The sequence below is a fragment of the Mustela putorius genome, unplaced genomic scaffold, assembly GCF_011764305.1.
Source record: "Mustela putorius furo isolate JIRA1106 unplaced genomic scaffold, ASM1176430v1.1 tig00003913_pilon_pilon_pilon, whole genome shotgun sequence".
Taxonomy (NCBI): Eukaryota; Metazoa; Chordata; class Mammalia; order Carnivora; family Mustelidae; genus Mustela; species Mustela putorius.
In genome coordinates this window covers 8,407,850-8,426,904 of record NW_025422060.1, presented here as the reverse complement: position 1 = coordinate 8,426,904, position 19,055 = coordinate 8,407,850, and the positions used below count along the sequence as shown (strand labels likewise).

Genomic DNA, 19,055 nt, shown 5'->3' with positions numbered 1-19,055 from the left:
CACCTCAAATTCACCTGCCTGAGGCCAAATCTATGTTCTGGACTTTTCCAAAGAGTTTCCTGGTGACTTAAAGTTGACTTTCCTGTTTATTGACCATCTATCTTTCAGTGGCCCAGATTTGGGATAACCGTTTTAATGGGGGCAGAACAGGTCAGAGTCCAAACCGGACTCCATCACCAACCAGTTCTCTGGCGCTCAGTTACATGACTCATAAAACAAGGATAATAGCCCTTCACAGATTACGCTAAGGCCTGAGTGAGACACTGTCTTTGTGCAGTACACATCTTCACACACGTGACACGTCTGTAGATAGTTACTCTTATCACTATTCTGGTAACTTGAGTGCAAGAATCTTTGATTCATCTACCTTCTGCACTGTTTCCCACTTGTTTCTGCTTCTAAAATGACTCTCCACTTTCAGTGCCTCATTTTACCATCTACCTGAACAACTGCAAATTATTGGCTTAGCCTGTAAGTTACAAATGAATTGTGGTAGAACTAAGAAATGAAAGGAAACAGGTCAACATGCGCTTTCCCCTTTTCCAAAACCTTCTTCGAGGGTTCCTTCTTTCTCTTTTTCCCTGGAGTGTTAATTACTGTAACCTGTCCCACCTGGTCTCAGGTTCGATGGTCAGAAACATAGAACTCAAAAGGCTATCTTCTTAGGTTAAGTTAAAATTACTTTTGAACTTTCAAAAATGGAAACCCATTAAGACATTCTGAGGATCCCGGAGATCTAAATATGGGATATTAAAATAGTTATTCTTACCGTTTCTGTATTTCTTCTGACCTCTTCTTTCTCATCTCCAGCATGTGCTGCTTCTGCTGCTTCAAGAGGGCTGATGCTGAGACAGACTGGAAAGGAGGTTTCGAGCTCCCCATCACCCCTGAAACACAAGCTACAGATTGAGTGGCTCTGAGGGGCCAGGAGAGCACAGACGTGGGGCTAGAGCAGGGACAGGTGACTCTACCTGATAACCTGGTTTTGGCTAAATGTTGTTTTAAGTTTCTGGCTCCAAACGTAGGCAAGTCCATTAGTTCCCTGAATTCCTCAGAGCAAGACAAGCTCTTCTGGGGTATTCCTGGAATATACAAATATCAGCTTTAGAGGATTCAAAGTTTTGGCAGTTTGAGATTATGTGACATTACTTTTAAAACTCTACATTCACAACTTAGTCATTTGTAAATGTAGTAGATATAATGCCAAGAAAAAAAGAATCCTTAGCCTCAAGTAGACTAGTAGGACTGCAAAGGTGTGACAAATAAATCTTATTTCAAGTGATGATTAGGACACCAGTATCTGTATAGTCATTTCCTACACTACATCCAGAACGTTTGCTATGGGTAGGGTCTGTCCTAGGCCCTCGCCACTGTTAGGAACAAAGTTCCCAGTGAAAAGGGCAGAGGTGCCATTCTTTGACTTACACCTTTTTTAATGAGAAGGTAACTGATGAGTATCACCAGGAACCTGATACTACCAATTTTAATATTGGCCATTAAGAGTTAGAGCAGATACATCAAGAAAATCTATAAAGCATCTACTCAAAGACTCGGCCATGATTAATATGATGTTTTCCCTTAACATGCTGCAAAGCAAGGCAGATTGTTTCAGCTTAGGCCACATCACTCACTAGCTATAGTGATGAGTGGATATTTATAACTTAGGGCATGAAAAACTGTGACCATTTTCATTTCAATGCTAAAGACTACATATTTAATCTGCAGAAAGAAATACAGTATCAAGAAACAGTTACCAAGTTTTTGTTGGGTTTCCTGAATGATCAAGTCTGCCCCCTTAACGACCAGATCAGTCAGAGTGGTTTGAATCTTCTTTTTAGGAGCAACAGCAGCTGCACTGGAATGACAAGAGTCACCCCCCAAAAGGAAAGTCACTTAAATTCAATGCTCTGATGAGGTAAAGGCACAGAAGTATTCATTTATTACAAACTATCAAAGTTTCTCAAAGCACTGTAGAACTGTCTTAATACCACAATCCTACAGCATAGCTGGTGAATGCATTATGTCAGGCAACCTGCAAATTTGGTGGAGGCCATTCCGGAAGAGCAAGATGGCAAAAGAAATTTAAAAAATATGACACCACTTTGATCAAGTGGTCTGGAATTTATCTTAAAGAAATTAAGGAATAGGTAAAAACTTAGAATATTAATGGGCTAAAATATTGTTTGCAATGTTAAAAGTTAGAAGCACGATTAATGTTTATCCATTAAGCATTATGGGAATAGTTTTATCACACAGCCATGTAAAAGACTATGTGGTCATCAAAAATAATGCTGTAAGTGCATATTCAAAAAGGAAAGTATTAATTATTTTATGGGGGCAGAGAAGTTGCAAAGTATAGGTCCAGTATTATCTCACTTTATATTACTGGAATTTTATACACATGGGAAAAAAACATCTAGAAGCATATACAGCTCTGTGTGTGTGTGAGTGTGTATGCATGTGTTCACATATAGCAAGGAACTAATCATTATCTCAGTAGCAGAATTACACCTAGTTTTTATCATCTCCTTTTGGCTGAACTGCATATATACAGATACATTCTTATAATGTAGGACTATTGGTTTCTGCAGTTCGGAAAAATATAGACATTACTTTAAATCTTAAAAATGGGTTTGATATAACAAGTCAGGTAGGAGGTGAGAGTCTTCTTGCCCAATTTCTGTTTGCCTGGGAACAAACTATTTTGTTCTTGGACCAGGGGTAGCTCCTTTGAGACAGGTTCCCACCGGTCATGTCCTCAGATATGCTTTCTACCCTACAGTGGCAAGGCCATTGATCACCTACTTTGGGGACTCTGTGGAGGGCCCAAGATCCCCAGAACATGGCCATGAATGTCTGACTCAACAGCATTCCACTCTATTTAAGGTTTTACTGCTATTAATTCAGAGTTAAATGTGGCTTCCAAGAGATCTGCCACCTCACTGTAATAGTCAGGAGGGGAATGACTTACTTAATGGACGCCAACACTGGAATTAACATACTTTTAATGGCCATACAATCAGACCTGACAAAGTTGTACTACTTACTTTAGTAGCAAAATAAGAAGTGTGGGCTGTGTTAAAGACTATCATGACAAAATTTAACTAATATCTGTGCCTCCATGTTTTCCTCTCTACCTGGAAATAAAGGAGATCCTTGTCTACCTTATTCTAGCCCATGAATTTATGAAAGATAAAACCTGTACAAGTCTTCTAGGACCATTACAGAAAAGTACAACCATTGGGTTTATTCTCACAAGTAGAGAAGCAAGATCTCTGTCCTGAAAGATTCCCCAGAGAATGTCTTACATTGAGGCTGCATACGATGCAGAAGAAACCCCTCCATAGTAGAAACCATCCTGACACAGTCGTTCTCGTAGGCTGGTGCCTTTGCGGGCAAACTTCTTTGGAATTCGTCCTCCAGAGAAGGTGGACTGCAGGTCGGCTCGCCTGGCACTGAGCTTCTTGTACTGGGCTTGGATGTGATACTGACAGTACTCACAGTCATTCTGCAAAAGGAAGAGCAGCTGTCTCAGGGCTACGGTGACACATCAGCGGACAGTGTCAATAAACACTATTCCTGGGGTGCCTGGGTGGCTCAGTGGGTTGAGCCTCTGCCTTTGGTTCAGGTCGTGATCCCGCAGTACTGGGATCAAGCCCCGCATGGGGCTCTTTGCTCAGCAGGGAGCCTGCTTCCCCCCCATCTCTCTCTGCCTGCCTCTCTGCCTACCTGTGATCTCTCTCTCTCTCTCAAATAAATAAATAAAATCTTAAAAAAAAAAAAAAAACACTATTCCTTTCTCCCTGCTTCAGGGGCACTAATGAGTGTACAGCTATGCAGCGACTTCCATGAAATTCCACTTAAAAACTCTAGTTGGGTGAAAGAAAAAGTGATACTGTTCACCGCATATGCCCTTTTGCTACTATGGAAATAAAATCAGCTTCTAGAGTGAACCTTGAAAACATTATGCTAAGTGAAAGAAGTCAGACACAAAAGGCGACATAACCAAGGGATGGAGGTGAGAGGTAGGGAGTGGTTACTTAATGGGTATGGTGTGTTTCTGTGGGATAATGAAAGATTTCAGAAGTAGAGAGCTGGTGTTTACATGAGAGTAAATATATTAAATATCACTCAGGTGTATATTTAAAAATGGCTAATTGTAGGTTATATGAAGTTTACTTCAATACAAACTGATTTAAGAATAAAAGAACATTGGGGTGCCTGGGTGACTCGGTCTGTTAGGTGTCTGACTCCTGATTTTGGCTCAGGTCATGATCTCAGGATCGTGAAATCAAGCCCCGCTTCCGGGCTGGCACTGAGGGTGGAGTCTGCTTAATATTCTCTGGCTCTCCTCCTACTCCTCAACCCCTAAGAGCTCCCTCTAGCTCTCTTAAAAAAATAAATAAATAAACATTAGGTTCTAGTGAAATTTTTCTATTTTCCTCTGGCTGCCTCCTGGACAATGTTACCCCTTCGGTGAAGGAAAAAAGGGAAACGTGCTAATGTTTCATTGGGTGGCTCTTAGAAGCAGCAAAAACGGGCTTTTAATGATTGCACTGCTATGTAGAAATATGTCAGGCACTTCCTGCTGATACCTCTTTTTCCAACTATTTCCCTCCTGCTATTTCCTGCTCACTAGCTCATCTGTGAGGCAGGAATGAGGGAACTACAAGGAGACAAAACAAAAACTTGCCATTTAATCTGTTCAAAGAGCTCTAATTAGCACCACTTCGCACCCACTAGGATGGCTGTCATCAGTGACAAGACAAAAACAAGTGTTGGCCGGGGATATGAAAAAAACCGAACCCTCCTCTCTGCTGGTGAGAATGTAAAAGCCACTTTGGAAGCCAGTCTGGGAGCTTCTCAAAAGCTGAAACATGGGGTTATGGCGCAACCCAGAAATTCCAGGTTATATACCCAAGGAAACTGGAAACATCCATCCATCCGTCCACATAATAACCTGTGCAAGAATGCTGAGAGCAGGGACACCTGGGTGGCTCAGTCAGTTAAGTGTCTGCCTTCGGTTCAGGTCATAATCCTGGAATCCTGGGATCAAGTCCCACACTGGGTTCCTTATTCAGCAAAGAGCCTGCTTCCCCCTCCTCTACTGTTCCCCCTGTTTGTGCTCTCTTTCTCTCTCTCTGACAAATAAATCTTAAAAAAAAAAAAAAAAAAAAAAAAAAAAAAGATTGCTGATAGCAGCAGTATTTATAATAGGACCACTGACTAAAGAATAAACAAAAGCAGTCTGTGCATATGATGCAATATTACTCAACCACAAAAAAGAATGAAGTATTGACACATGTGACAACGTGAACAAATCTTGTAAACATCATGCTACGTGAAAGCCAGACACAAAAGGTCATTATTGACTGTACAATTCCATTATATGAAATGTCCAGAGAAGGCAAATCCAGACAGAAAGCAGAGTAGTGCTCACCAGGGGCTGGGGGAAGAGGGTGATGGGAGATGACTGCTAATGAGTATGGGGGTTTTTTGGGGGTACTGAGAAGGGGTCTGAAATTACATAGTGATGATAGCTGCACATCTCAGTATTAAAACTACTATACTGTACACTTTAAAAGGGTGACCTGTACGATACAGGAATTATATCTCAAGTTATCATGACTATTATTTTTTAAAAAGCTCTAAGAAAATACATGTTGGAGTTCAGAGATTAAAATAAGATTTTCAGTGCATTTCATTACAGTGTTTGGTCTCTGGCACTGCTCAGAATTGAGGGCAAACTCAAATTCCATCTTCTTTATACTTCCTAGGCAGTTGGCAGTAAAAGATCACCTTATTAAACCCTTCCCTTGTCCTCAGTTTTTCAAACTGGCAGTTACTCACTACACACTGAATTTTTCTTACTTTGGTGCTTCTTGTTATGTAGGAAACTCTGTTGCAAACAGATTATTACCACTAGGCTATCTACAATCTACACCCATTAGATCCCATCTCCAGGAGAAACCATCCCAACAGGGTGGAAACCAACCAAATTGACAGTCTGTGTACACGGCTGTCCATTCTTCTTCTTTGCTTTACAGGTTCCCAGATCAAGAGCTTCACCCATGATCAAGACCTTCTGAGGATGATCAATAGACAAACACACCTGCAGAGAAGACACAGGGCGGGAGTTAAAAGCCCACAAAGGTATGCCTTTCATTGGCAAGAATAAGTAAGAGGCTGGCTGGTGGGAGTTAGCAAGACTTTAGCAGTCTACAGGAATTAGAAACCAGACATTGCAAAACAGCTGTAGGAATAGGAGGAATAGAAGACATGTTCAATTCTGTCCCCAATATCCATTCTCTCCTGTACCTCTGCTATAGAATCTGGATCTCACTTGGGCTGACCAATGCTCAGCTGCAGGTGACGGATCCTGTTCATTTCCCCAGCATCCCTTGAAGCTAGCAGTGGTCATGGGACTGTGTTCTGGCCAAAGAGACCGACACAGGAGTTCCCAACAAAAGCAGACGGTGGTGCTGGCTCACTCCTGCCTTGAATGGCGATGTAAGGGAAAGAGTTTCAAAGCCATCCAGTGGAAGAGGAGAAGGCTGAGAGGCTCACAGACACTGGTCCTGACATCACTACATTGTCTACACTGGGATTATTTATTATGGGAGAAAACCACACCCCAATGTTTACCATTAAAACAAACTGTAGTGTGGGCGCCTGACTGGTCAGTTAAGCATCTGACCCTTGGTTTTGGCTCAGGTTGTGATCTCAGGGAGATGAGCTTGAGCCCTGCATCCAGCTCGGGTTAAAATCCTCTCCCTCTGCCCCTCTGGCTTGGGCTCTCTCTCTCTTTAAAATAAATAAATAACTCTTAAAACAAAAACAAAAACAAAAACAAAAACAAAAAACCCTGTAGGGAAGTTTTTCTCTATTGTTTCTAAACACATTTTGAACCAACAGATGATTTGTTGCCATTCTATGGTGAAAGGAAGAAGAGAAATAACTCTGCCTCTCACAGATCTCTGTCTGCAATAGCAGAGAAAACTCTACTGCTGCTTAAGAAGATAAAATCATTCTGATTCTAAGTTGCAGCTACAGCTGTACAACTAATGGAGTGAAGTCCTGTCAACTAGAAAATCCTGCCTGCTTGATGCTCCCAATGGAGATCTGTGAGAGAGATGTAAGGAGATCTGAGCAGAATAGTTCAAAACACTCCAAGAAACTTGGAGCTGATGTGGAAAGATTTAACAAAAGAAGCTGTTATGAAACACTTAAGAGTAGGTGGAAATTCAGAATATTGGTGGGTGAGGAACAAACAAAAAGTCAAATTAGTGGAGATATATAAAAACCTGATTCAGTATCTGGAGGTAGACAAGTTTTTAACAGAACTTGGCTAAGCTATAAAGACAAGGAAGGATGGAAGGAAGGAAGAGAGGGAGGGAAGGAGGAAGAAGGAAGGAAGGAAAGAAGGAAGGGGGAAAGAGAGAAAGGAAGAAGGAAGGAAGGAAAGGACAGAAAGAAAGATGGAAGGAAGGAAGGACAGACGGAAGGATGGAAAGAAAGAAAAAAATGAAAGAAGGAAAGAAGGAAGAAAGGAGGTAAAGAAGGAAGGATGAAAGAAGCCATGGAAACAGACTCTTACCTCCTCTGAACCATCCTTGGGCTTCATGGGGTTTGCATTGAGCAGCCCTATGACAGTACCCTGTTCAGTCTTCCAGAGCTCTTTGTGAACTTCTCCAAACAAGAACAATGACACACACCGTGTCAGGTCACAAAGATCATTCAGTCGCCAGATACTAAAAGTTTTCCCCTGGAACAAATATTTATTCTTATTTTTAATAAATTTTGCACAATGGGCTATACTGTCTCCATTTATGGTCCAAATGCTCTACTGTGAAAGCATATATAAATATAAACCACCCTGACTATAAAATCTTGAGAATGTCTGTTCATTATAAATTAAACCTCTCTCTAGGCTTTAGTATTTATTACCTTTCTCATTTTAGAAATGAAGGTGAAGTAAGGCAAGTCAGTAGCAATGTTAGTGAAGTCTCTAATTCTCAGGTCTAAATAGTCAATGGGATAGTATGACCTTTCTAACTATACACACATGCGCGCACGCACACACACACACGGAGTATTAAAAGGATCAGAGGAGGTTGTGGCACTACCATTTAATAATTTACTGATATAAATTTAAAGGATCTATTATTTACCACTGCTTAATTATATTATTAATATTAATAAAAAGATGTCAGCTCTGTGCTATTCAATCTTTGCCTAGTTTAGAAGAAAAACAAAAGTATCATTTAAAGACAGCTGGTTACGTTTAACTGTAAAATTTCAGCAGCATTACATATCTGAAGAAATGCAACTCAAAATGCTAACCATTTATATAAAAATTTCTACTTTCACAGTTATTACTTAAACAAATAAATCTGAATATTGAATCAAACTATTTCACACAGGTATCCCAGAACAGGTGTGCTCCTAGGTTATGGTGAGCTATTGACTGGATACAAGTGTTATAATTATGTTTCCATGAATTTGTACAAGGTCTTTCTTGGAAGGGTTCAGATAAAATTTCACACCTGTCATTTCAAATTCATTATAGCCACTTGTGACACAATGAAGAACTTAATCAAATGAACCAGATGTGTTCACATTCACCTTGACAGTTAGAGGGCTAGATCAAGACCCACATAACAATCTAAGGTTGACCAAGATCTCAATTAGAGAATGAAATCAGGATTGAATATGATTAAGCATAGTATTTGAGAGCTCAGTGAGAATTCTGGTCTAACCAAAAGCCAATTCTTTCCTTTTACAAAGAAGGAAATGGACGTTCTCAAAGATTAAAGATCAACCTAAGTTCACATAGCTAGGGAGATTGAGGCTCAGGCCCCAGGTTTTCTGAGTTGCCAGGCCACAAACTCATCTTCCCGTTACCTCTCAGTCAAGTGCGATTTTAAAACCTGTTAGAACTTTTCTAAGATCCACTGTGCTGCCACAGGATGGCAATTTCAGAACTTCTGAGATTGACCTCTTCCTTCTAGGCTGGAGCATCTAGAAACTCAGCTTCTCTCCCACAAGAGGGATGACAGTGTCACAGGGGCCACCACATGTACCCCCAAAACAATGACAAGTGAAATGCAGCAGTAATAATACAATGAAAAGCCCAAGGACTCTGTACAACCAGGTCTTATTATTGCAGGGCATTCTTTACAAATTTAACCTTTAGACAGCAATCCAACTATGGTGAGGCAATCTGCGAACTTACTAGCAGCATTCTCAAAATAAAATACTGACAGGCTTAAGGTAGAGAAATCATGAACATGAGCACCCATGGTCAGCTTGTGATGGAGCAGTTAAGAAATCAGTAGGCTTACACTATTAGAACTCTGTGGAGTGATTTTCTTCAATATAACCCCGAAAGTCACCCAGTCTACTTCTTCTAGCTGCTCATTTGCCATCTTTTCCTTGAGCTGAGATAGTCTGATCAGTTTTCTGCCAACCATTTTCTTGTTCATCTCTGTGGAAGACACTCGGGGCCGCCTGGGTCAAGAAACCAGCAAGGATTCGATTATTATTCTAATTAAGAGATTACCTGGCATTGTAGGAAAAAGAGCACAGATACTTTTCTTAACATTAGTTACAAGAAGGTACTACTATTCTGGTTAAATTGTATATACCTTTACGGGCTTAAATATAGTCTCCATCACTGTTTCTGATTAAATAAACTATTATTTATTTGTCCACTTCCTTTTTACAGATATTCATATTAAATGAATAAATGAAAATACATTCTTTAAACACTTCACAATCAAACTGTACTGAATGCTATGGCTCATCTTAACACCAAATTTTGCCAAATTCAAGAGATATTGGTGTTAAGTGGATCTGCTGTACAAACACATTATTTCAAAAAGGCTTAATCCTTGGGAAGGAAGACAAAGCATCTAGTGATGCCATAAGAACCAAATGTGAGGGCTCTACAGTTACTGACCTGAGCCTCAGGCCTGAGAAGGCTTCCACGGAGACCACTGCCTGAGCCGGTTCCCCTGAACTCCTGGGGGTTCCTGTGCTGTGATCTCTGGCCAACCCACTAGGTTTGTTTCCAGGAGTAGTTCGGAGTGGTTGGGGAGGTGTATTTGTCATCTTTGAAGATGTGCTTTTGGGCTCTAGAAAATTAACATAAAAGTTAAAAGAAAAAATATCCCACTGATCCTTACAAAATTTGTTTTTATAGAATTGCTTCTTTTAAAATCAACATATACAATAATAAAATCTTGAGAACAAAGGACGCCCACAAGACCATTTCTGTACTATCCTCCAAACTTCTGCAGTGTAGCCCGAAAGAACTTCCTGTGACAATGGAAAGGTTATACACTGATGCAGTCTGATATGGGGCCACTGAGCACTTAAAATGGAATAGTGTTTCCAAAGAAATGAAGGTCTAATTTTATTTAATCTAATTTAAACTTAAAAAGTCACATGTAACAGGTGGCGCCTATATTATAGTGCTGCTCTCAAATACAAATCCTTTGTGCAATGACATTGACTGAGTATTCCCCATATACAGATTGCTGTGGTAGACTCCACGAGGGAGTAAGAGCCCTCCTTCAGGGATCAATTAGTGATTTGTGTGTAGATCAACTGTGACCTAAAGAAAACCCAATGTTAGCTTCCCTTTCTTTGTCTCTGGTTTCATCTCATCCCATTCTATTCCATTTCATTTCATTTGTGGTGGTGGTGGGGAAGGGGGTGGGGAACTAGGGGGACCAGGGAATTCTACTGACTTGGTTGCATTAAATATCCCCAATATAGTTAGTTTTCTTACTTCAGAAGTGTTTGATAATGTTCCTGAAAGTCAGGATATTTTGGATATTTTCCTTAATAAATGTATTTTCTCTGAAATAACACTGTATTGTTTTATCCTCAAAGAGACTTTGGGTCATCATCATAAGCTTCCAGGGTCAGGACAACCCTAGAACTTTAGAATCTCTAGAAAGCCTGCCCATGCCTCACCCCCTCAAAACTTAACTTTGGATACTACTTAATGAAACACCTTATTAATGTCAAAGGTCCTAAAGGGAAGGATGCCATTCATAAATGGATACATGGAATATATAATTTGTTTCAAATGTGAATATGGAGAAGCTGTTATTCTCTGCTATTGTGTCTTATGCCACTGCTATTTAAAAGGGCCTTTTTGAACATGAGTGATCAATAATATGCTGTTTACTCTGAGTAACCAGACCATTTTGTCTTAGATCTTTCAAAGTATTACCATGTGCAAACTGAGGCAGTGCAACAAAATCAATACATGGGGGTCATAGATATTTTTCATTTTATCTGTGCTTGCTTACATGTGGGCTGAACCAGAATTATACTTGAGTACATGTCTCTACTCTGGGCAAAGAAGTCTTTTCTAAAGAATGTATTCTGCTTTAATACAATCTGGCTTCAAATAAAACTTAGCCATTTTAAAAGGAATCTGTGCTTGAACTCAGGGGCCCAAAGAGTCAATCTCTGGATTGCCTGGGAACTAAATCCAGTGGTTATACTTAACTATAATTCAAGTCAACTGAAGACTATAGAGTTTAAAAAAATTCAATTCACTCTTTTAGTAAATATAGCTACTCTTTATCTAAGGAATTTCTAAGCACTCTGAGATGTAAGGAAAGATCACAAAATATACCACATGGCTCTCATTCCCAACAAATTTAATTTTCTCAATGGGCAGATAAGATAGACCCCTGGCCCTCCCCAACCAGAAAGGTATGACAGTGCCCCCGGCACACAGATATGACAGTGTCAAATTGACTTTTAAATAGAGCAAGAGTAGTGAAAAACCAGAGAGGCCTTGACTACTATACCTGCAGGTGAAATCTTTGGTGTCCGAGCCACTCGCTTGGTTTTTGGTAGAGTAGGGACATCGAGCTCTGCAGAGAAGCATGTTGACTCCTGAATTCTCTGAACTTTCTTCTCTTTAAGAGGGGAGCGTGGAGACTTCTCTACTTTATTAAAAGAAAAAGAAATTCACAAAGAAAATTTAGAAAGGGGCTCAAAGTCTATTTTACCAGCAGCTGAATGCAGAAAAAATGCTATAATTTCTTAACAACAGAATTGCACACTATTCCTAGAATTACAGTTTGATTACCAGATTTAGGCAGAAGGGAAGGACTTGCAGGCTGCTTAAGTGTTGCTATTTTTAGCTGTTCCTGTAAGGATTTCATCTGTTCTTGTAACTTCCTTAATTCATCTAGGGAAGAAAAAATGTATTGATTTAAGATCCACAGCAGAAGAAATACTATACATGATCAAAATGTTGGAATGATTTTTGGTGTCCACTCCCCACCTTAAAACCCTGAGACCCACAATATAGTCACATATTGAGAACTACCATTAACTTTGGTACTTCAAAGAGGTTCTTCAGGGAAATAAACTTCGTATTTTCAGTAATCAAGCCTCTAATACCTAAGCTAGTTACAAACTGGTACTACTAACAAATATCACAGAAGCATATTCCCAACAAGTTTTTAGGTGTCAGGGAATGATTATTATATCATAAAGTGAATACCATAATTAATGCAATAAATGCGGCTCCTCTATTAGAAGAAATAGACAACCAATGAATTTGATTACAATTTCAAAATATGTGAGACAATGTCACAAATTAGAAAAGGGCACTCCTCAAAGCTTCTGTTCATAAATGGCCTCCTGCCCAAATAGAAGGAGAAGCCTACAGTCCTACCCCTGGCTCTACACGCATATAAACCTCTAAGTGAAGATTTTTCTGTAATAGGCACGAAAGCTGGTGGAGCCATTATGGGAAGGACTAGTTATAGCTGGCTGACACTGGGACAGGGGCCTCTGCAGCCTGAAATGTCTCATCTACTAATTCCCACCCTTTTTTTGGCCAAATCATTTATCACCACCCTGACTCAGCAGCTATTTTGATGAAAACTGTTGGCTCCCATCTAGTGTATTCTGAAATTAGAAGAGCAAGTAGTTAGGGCACCTTGCAACTCTTGATTAGTTTTTCCCTGATTGGGAGCAGGAGCGGAAAGGACTCTATTTTTAGGTGATTGCTGTGTGGAAACTTCTTCTTCATCTGTTAAGTCCCCCATATCTCCAAAGAGAGTGGCCAAATTTTCCTTTCGCTCTTCAGTCTCTTCCAGGTCTCCATCAGCAGCCTCCTCGGAGTAAGATTCACCATCACCATCTGCATCAAAGAGCTCATCATATGCGTCGGGTTCGCCATCCCCCTGGGTCAAGGGGTGACCCTCTTCTGGATTACAATCTAAGGCAGACTCATTCTCCTCTAGCAGCGCAGTCAGCAGAGACAAATCATCTTCCTCCCCTGTGCAGAAAGAAGAATGACAGAATGTAAACGTACCTGAGAAAAACCAACAATGACAAGCACAATGAATTAAAACATACACCATTAATAAGGCAATTGAAATGACTCTGCTGATTCACCATTTTGCCTGGTAAAACTCTTGTTCTTGTGTCCATCTTTCATCTCCCCAGGTGCTTAGAGGGCACCGGGCTAAGGAGGAAGAGGTTGGTATCTGCTTAGTGAACCCAGTGCACCATGCACAGGGCTGTGTCCTTTCACCTGTGCTACTTCAGCTGATAAGCACCTGCCTGCATGCCAACTTCCAAGAAACCCAATCCATAATAATGGGAATAATTCAAAAACACACTAAACATACATTTAGGCTCTTTTCAATTATTTGAGGAAAAAAAATTTCAAGTGTAGGGAAAACACAAAGAATTACATAAAATGTACTTATATTTCATCACCCGGAATTGGCCATTGTCATGTTTGCTTGCCTTTACACTGCATGACTTAAGAAAAAAAAAAGTTTATGAAGTTTATTGTGCCAAATCTTGGCCAATTCCTTCCACTGCCTCCATGCCCCACTGCAATTAAGTGTTGTAATTTTGGTATATCTTTCTAGTCTACTTTTCACTTTTTCATTCAACATTGCATGTATAATTAATCTAAATCAAAACATAGAGTTCTAGTTTACTTCTTTCAATGACTAGAGGGCATTCTATAGTAAAACTATCACATTTTATTAACTCATATTTTTAATCCAATCCACTCCATATTTTTAATCCAATCCAATATATGGGCCATTTCCAATTCTTTCCCATCACAAACTATCCAGCAACCACGAATGTGTCCTGCAATATGTGTGAGTTTCCTGGAAATACCTATCAGAAGTGGAATTGCTGGACTATTGCATATGCACATTTTTCAACTTTCCTAGATACTGACAAACTAGTCCCAAAGTGGTTATACCCTCACTAGCACTGCATGCAAGTACCATTTCTTCCTACCATCTCACCAATATCTGATATGTCACTTAAAATTTCTTGCTAGTCTGATGGATGATTTTAAAAGGCATCTCACTGTTCTGATTTGCATTTCCGGAATTCTCGGAAGGCAAAGAATTATGTTTATTGGCCCTTTGGATTTCTTCTTTCTTGATTTGTTTATTTTCTGTGCCCCTCCTTTTCCCCCCTATTTGGGCATTAGTCCTTAATAAATCTGAGCCATTTTAAAGCAGAGACATTAAGGCTATTTCACACACCCTCTTCACCTCAAAGATAAGGGCTGAAGTACAGAGAGGTCAAAGGCCTGTTCAGGACCATATGGTGAAACAGGTCAGCACAGGAGCCTGACTTAGGATGGAGATCTCTAGGGGTGCCTGGGCGGTGGCTCAGTGGGTTAAAGTTTCTGCCTTCAGCTCAGGTCATGATCCCAGGGTCCTGGAATCGAGCCCCACATCGGGCTCTCTGCTCAGCGGGGAACCTGCTTCCCTTCCTCTCTGTCCACCTGCCTCTCTGCCTGCTTGTGATCTCTGTCAAATAAATAAATAAAATCTTAAAAAAAAAAAAAAGGATGGAGATCTCTAGACCAGCAAACCAATATTCTTTCCACTACTCTGCACTCTTAGCAGATGGAAAACAGCCAGTAGCCAAACTCGTGGCCTAGAATCTGATAAAAGGGTCTAAAGCTTAAAGTCAGAGGTTGCATAATGATTTATCTGAATTGCTGAGTCAACACTCCAACTGCAGGGTGCAGGAAGAGAGAAGAGGCAATCTGGCTCCCTGTGCTCTGGGTGAGACAGCCACATTCCCTCAATAGAGCCAAGAGGCCCCCCTCTGTCTGGCTACCAGCTATGGAAGACAGCACACCCCAAGAGGCCTTGGCTCATACCACTGGGAGTCCCAGGTGACAAATGTGGCCAAGTGGCTCCATACCCTTCCTTGAACCCATTTTCTTTCATGAGAGCACCAGGTCTAATCCCGTGATACCGCCCACCCTGGTTTAACTCAGTCAGCACAGAAAATCCTGTCTTTTCCATGTTATGTTGACCTAATCTCCGTGTTTCCTCATTCCATTTATACACCGGACCCTCTTCCTTTTAGCTCCTCAAGGACTTAAGCCTATAAGCACCAGCTCTCATCTCCACATCACCCATTATTTCCTGTCTTTTGGAGCATTTCTCTCAGCATACAAATTCATTCTAGTACCTTCCATTGTACCAACTACCTGATATTTTCCTACTTATTTGTTACAATCTTGCTCTCTGTACTAGAATAGAAGCAAGGATTTTGTTCAACCATGTATGCCCAGAACCAGTAAATGCTTTGATTCCATCTGTACTGAACCAAATTATTAACACCATGCTAATCAAATCAATGTTTATTAGATACAATGATTTCTTAGAGAACACATACCATTCACCACTTACTCTCATAACTGTCTCCCAGCAAATAATTATACTTTATATTAAATTAACTGCCCAGAAGGCATTTTGATGATTTTTGGAAACAGGACACTATTATTTTACCAAAGGTACAATCAATGTCACATGTTATTATAGCGTGAGGAATTTCAACATTTGGTTCTACTTTTTTGAAAAGGGCAGGGTATAAAATTAGAAAGGACTATAAGAGTTTAACCCAGAGCTAGATAAAACCATTTCAACAGACTTCATTATTAATTGTGAACTCTGAAGTCAAACTGGGTTCCAATCCCTGCTCTGGCAATCTCACCCGTGACAAATTACTAACCATCTGTCTTCCAGTCTAAAAAATACAGTTGCTCAGAGGACTAAGGAAGTTAATATAAGTAGGGACCTTAGAATAGTGCTTGGCACATTGTAAGTACATGCCAACTATCATTATTATGAAAGACAATCAATGCTGCCAGGAGATAAAAATCCCACCTGATTGAAACAAATAACATTCACTGACTAAAGTGAGATCTTCTCTGAACCACTGAGAAAATACTTGAGGGTGGGGTATACCTATTTTCACTATTTTGCAAGTAAAATAAATAAGACTGTGGACAAAAGGGTGGTTTTCCATGAAATAAAGAGAACTTACCATCCATGCTGTCAAGAGGAGTTGTGATTGAGAGCTTCCAAGGAGACTCAGGTGCCCAGAAGATGGCAGTAATGTCAAATCTTGGCTAGGCTATGAAATCAACACGGGAAAAGTCACCCTTGATTGTCCCCTCTCACAACTCATAGGCAACAAATCTAGGATCTCACAAATCCTACAGGCTTGAAGCTCAGAATTCATCCAGAATCTGACCACTTCTCATCTCCACCTACCAACACCATCTCCCTTCACCTTGACTTTCAACTATGGTTTTAGAAACTCAGTTGATGTACCCTTTGTAGGGTACTAGATTACACCGATGGGACGGATTGTGAACAAGTATTATTGAGAGTGGTCTAAATATTAGGGCTACGATCCCATTTTATTTACTATGACACATGTGACGGCAACCTTATCCATGGCAGTCTAGTGGATGGTTCTACTCAACTGCAGCCTTAGTCACATCAGGATTTCAATTCAATACTACTCAGCAAAACTCAGTGTTGGCAGAGCTAAAAGAAGGGTAAAATCATATTATTCTGTGCATTGCCCTTCTTTCATTTAATTGACTTTTTAAAAAAAAAAGATTTTATTTATTTGAGAGAGAGAGCATGCACAAGGGGAGTGGGGGCAGGAAAGGGAGAAGAAGAAGCAGCCTCCCTGCTGAGCAGGTTCGAAACATGCTCCATCCCAGGTCTCTGAGATCAATGACCTGACACAAAGGCAGATACTTAAATGACTGAGCGACCCAGGCACCCCCATTAAATTAATTTTAATAACTGCAAGAAAAAAGTACAAATTTCCCAAGCTATTATTTAACTGATGAGCTTTACAGCTAACCTTGGTATGTCTAATATCAAGTATTAATTATGATGCTTTCTTTTTATTCAACAAATATTTCTATGGAAGTACCATGTGCACCACACTGTGTTGAGAGTCTCCTGGGAAACCTGCTGGACTATAAGCTTTCTGAGGGTTATCCAACCGTTGTATTATCTCTATAACCAACCGCCCTTTCCCCCTCAAAGCTGTGTACTCTACCTCACCCTCACATTCAGGACCACCCAACACTGCCATCAGGTCTGTCTCCAAAATACTGCTCTATCTTTTCCCTGAACCTACTGCCTGGGCTTCTGGTATTGGTCTCTTTGTTATCTCTTCTCCAAACAGCAGCCACCATAATCTTTTCTTTTCTTAGTAATTTTCTAGGAACGTACATTGGATCCTGGTATTCCTTCAATAAAAAGTCTTTAAAGGGGCGGCCTGGGTGGTTCAGTCCCTCAAGCGTCTGGCTTGGCTCAGGTCATGATCTCTGGGTCCTGGGATCCAGCTCCATGGGGGGCTCCCCACTCAGTGGGGAATCTGCTTTTCCTTCTCCTGCAGGAGCTCTCTCTCTCTAATTAAAACAAAACAAAACAAAACCCCCCAAAGACCTCTTTAGTGATTTTTCATTGGTTGAACCAAATTTAAAAGTCTATGAGGAAATGGATAGTCTGTCCCTTGCCTATTTCTCCTCAGACTAGACTGCCTTCATCTTCCCGAACACACTGAGCGCTCTCAGGTCTCCGGCTCTTTAGAAAGCGCTCCCCTAGCTCCTTCTCATCCCTTCGGCTCCCCCGTAGGCTTCGATTTTCTGAGCCTTCCACACCACCCTACCCGAGCGGCCCCGTTGGCACCCTCTCACACCTCAGCCTTTTCGCGACTTTACTACACTTTCCACTGCGGGGTGCCTGTTTGTTATGTTACTCTCTTGAGATTCTAAGCTTCGTGCGGGCATAAATAATTCATAAATAATTTATGTCTGGAGGCCGGCAGAGGCACACATTCAAGGACTATTAGCAAATCATGAATTTTTAAAAAAATGAATGTTAAGTCCACACGGCACGCATTTCGCAGGCATTTTAAAAGCCTTCTTCAGGAAAAAACCAAATCCGGCCCCTTAAGTATAGACGACGGCCCGACGCCTGGCACCTCCCGAGTGCTTCTGAGAGGGGCCCCTCCCTACCTTTCGGTCGCTCCTCAGCCGGCGCCCACCCGGCCGCTCGGACACCGAGCTCGCCCAATTCCAGTCTCGCCCGCCTGACCTCCCCGGGCTCCACGCTGCTCGCCCTCGGAGCTCTTCAACCTTCCCACAGACCCGCGTGGCGGCCGCCCTTCCCAGCTGCCGGAGGGTCACCCCCACACCCAGACTCCGACTTCTCTCACCCTCTTCCGAGCCGGTTCGCGTCCTACAGCCGGACCCGCCAAAATTCCAACTTGGCTCCACCCCACCTCTGACGCCAGACGCACGCCGGCTTCAGGCCGCGCTGATTGGCTAACATCAGCGTTCTTGGCGAGGACAACCGGGATGAGTTAGCGAAATGCCGGCCTTGCGTAGGGCAATCTGATTGGTCCACGTGACGGCGTTCCCTCTTTGTTGGGGGTAAAGGAACTTCCGGCCGGTGAAGACTTGGGTTCCTTTAGATAAACTCAAGTGTTCTGGCGACCCCTAGCGCCGGGAAGTTTAAGTCGTCCTGTAGGGTATTTTTCCTGGCGGTGGAAACTGAATTCCTGACACTCTGTGGGACTGTCATCCAATCCTTCTGAGCTTCATTTTCTTTCTGTGAGGTGGAGGGTAACGACTGAGGCCAAGCCTGCACGTACACACGTAACCAGGGAGCACATTCCAGACGTTTCTCCTGGCCCCACAA

The 19,055-nt window shown here is 41.4% G+C and overlaps 1 protein-coding gene across 5 annotated transcripts in view; it reads right to left on the bottom strand.

Annotated features, from left to right (window-relative positions):
• The window catches only part of MCM10 (minichromosome maintenance 10 replication initiation factor), a 41,410-nt gene extending 22,762 nt beyond the window's left edge, over positions 1 to 18,648 (bottom strand). For 2 of the 5 annotated variants that reach the window (XM_013047049.2, XM_013047047.2), the window contains exons 1-13: positions 18,571 to 18,648; positions 16,369 to 16,458; positions 12,980 to 13,321; positions 12,119 to 12,220; positions 11,835 to 11,975; positions 9,962 to 10,136; positions 9,345 to 9,510; positions 7,598 to 7,765; positions 5,996 to 6,112; positions 3,309 to 3,508; positions 1,755 to 1,855; positions 972 to 1,082; positions 770 to 887 (exon numbers count right to left, since the gene is read on the bottom strand). In XM_013047049.2, the coding sequence (XP_012902503.1) occupies positions 770 to 887; positions 972 to 1,082; positions 1,755 to 1,855; positions 3,309 to 3,508; positions 5,996 to 6,112; positions 7,598 to 7,765; positions 9,345 to 9,510; positions 9,962 to 10,136; positions 11,835 to 11,975; positions 12,119 to 12,220; positions 12,980 to 13,321; positions 16,369 to 16,375 (1,748 nt within the window). In that variant the 5' untranslated portion in view covers positions 16,376 to 16,458; positions 18,571 to 18,648. Of the gene's footprint in view, positions 1 to 769; positions 888 to 971; positions 1,083 to 1,754; positions 1,856 to 3,308; positions 3,509 to 5,995; positions 6,113 to 7,597; positions 7,766 to 9,344; positions 9,511 to 9,961; positions 10,137 to 11,834; positions 11,976 to 12,118; positions 12,221 to 12,979; positions 13,322 to 16,368; positions 16,459 to 17,582; positions 17,713 to 18,370 lie in introns of those variants that run through there. The other 3 variants (XM_013047052.2, XM_004774890.3, XM_013047048.2) reach the window with 3 other exon arrangements.
• Positions 18,649 to 19,055: the final 407 nt, after the last annotated feature.